A 534-nucleotide genomic window follows, 5' to 3' on the forward strand; every position below is an offset into this window, starting at 1 on the left:
GGGGGGTCCCCAGGGCCGGGGCTGCAGGCTGCTGGCCTGTCCGGGCCGCGGGGACGCGGGCGGGCGGAGCGAGCTGCCAGCTGGTGCAGTCCTGATGTCAGTCTGGCGGCCGCCTCCCGCCCGGCGCCACAAACTCATTCGTGCTCCCTCCCCGTCCTTCTCTCGCAGTCGAGCGGTTTACTTTCCCCGCCGTGGAAGAAGATGTGATTTACGACGACGTCCCCTGCGAGAACCTGGACGCCCAGCAGCCCGGTAAACCTCTTCTCTCTGGACAGAGTGGGGGACGGAGTGGGGAGGCGGGGCCTGGCGAGGGTCTCCTCCTGCACTTCCTGCCTGGCCCTACCCGGCGCATGGCCCCTCCTCCCTGTTTTTAAAAACTGCTGCAGTCAAACCGGGAAAGTGGGAGCCGGCTGCGGGCTGGCCGCCTGGGGCGGAGCTAGGGCTGCATGGGCGGGGCTAGGGCTTCAGGCTAGGGCTTCAGGGGCGGGGTTAGGACTTCAAGGGGGCGGGGTTATGGCTCCACGGGGGTGGGGT

At 68.5% G+C, this 534-nt stretch overlaps 1 protein-coding gene across 1 annotated transcript in view; it reads left to right on the forward strand.

Moving 5' to 3' along the window:
• ARHGEF10L (Rho guanine nucleotide exchange factor (GEF) 10-like) overlaps positions 1-534 on the forward strand; it is a 161,886-nt gene that overhangs the window by 68,918 nt on the left and 92,434 nt on the right. Inside the window, 1 exon segment of the mRNA XM_010830219.1 lies at positions 169-252. Within this exon segment, the coding sequence (XP_010828521.1) occupies positions 169-252 (84 nt within the window).

The sequence above is a fragment of the Bison bison genome, unplaced genomic scaffold (genome assembly GCF_000754665.1).
Source record: "Bison bison bison isolate TAMUID 2011002044 unplaced genomic scaffold, Bison_UMD1.0 scf7180017864516, whole genome shotgun sequence".
Taxonomy (NCBI): domain Eukaryota; kingdom Metazoa; phylum Chordata; class Mammalia; order Artiodactyla; family Bovidae; genus Bison; species Bison bison.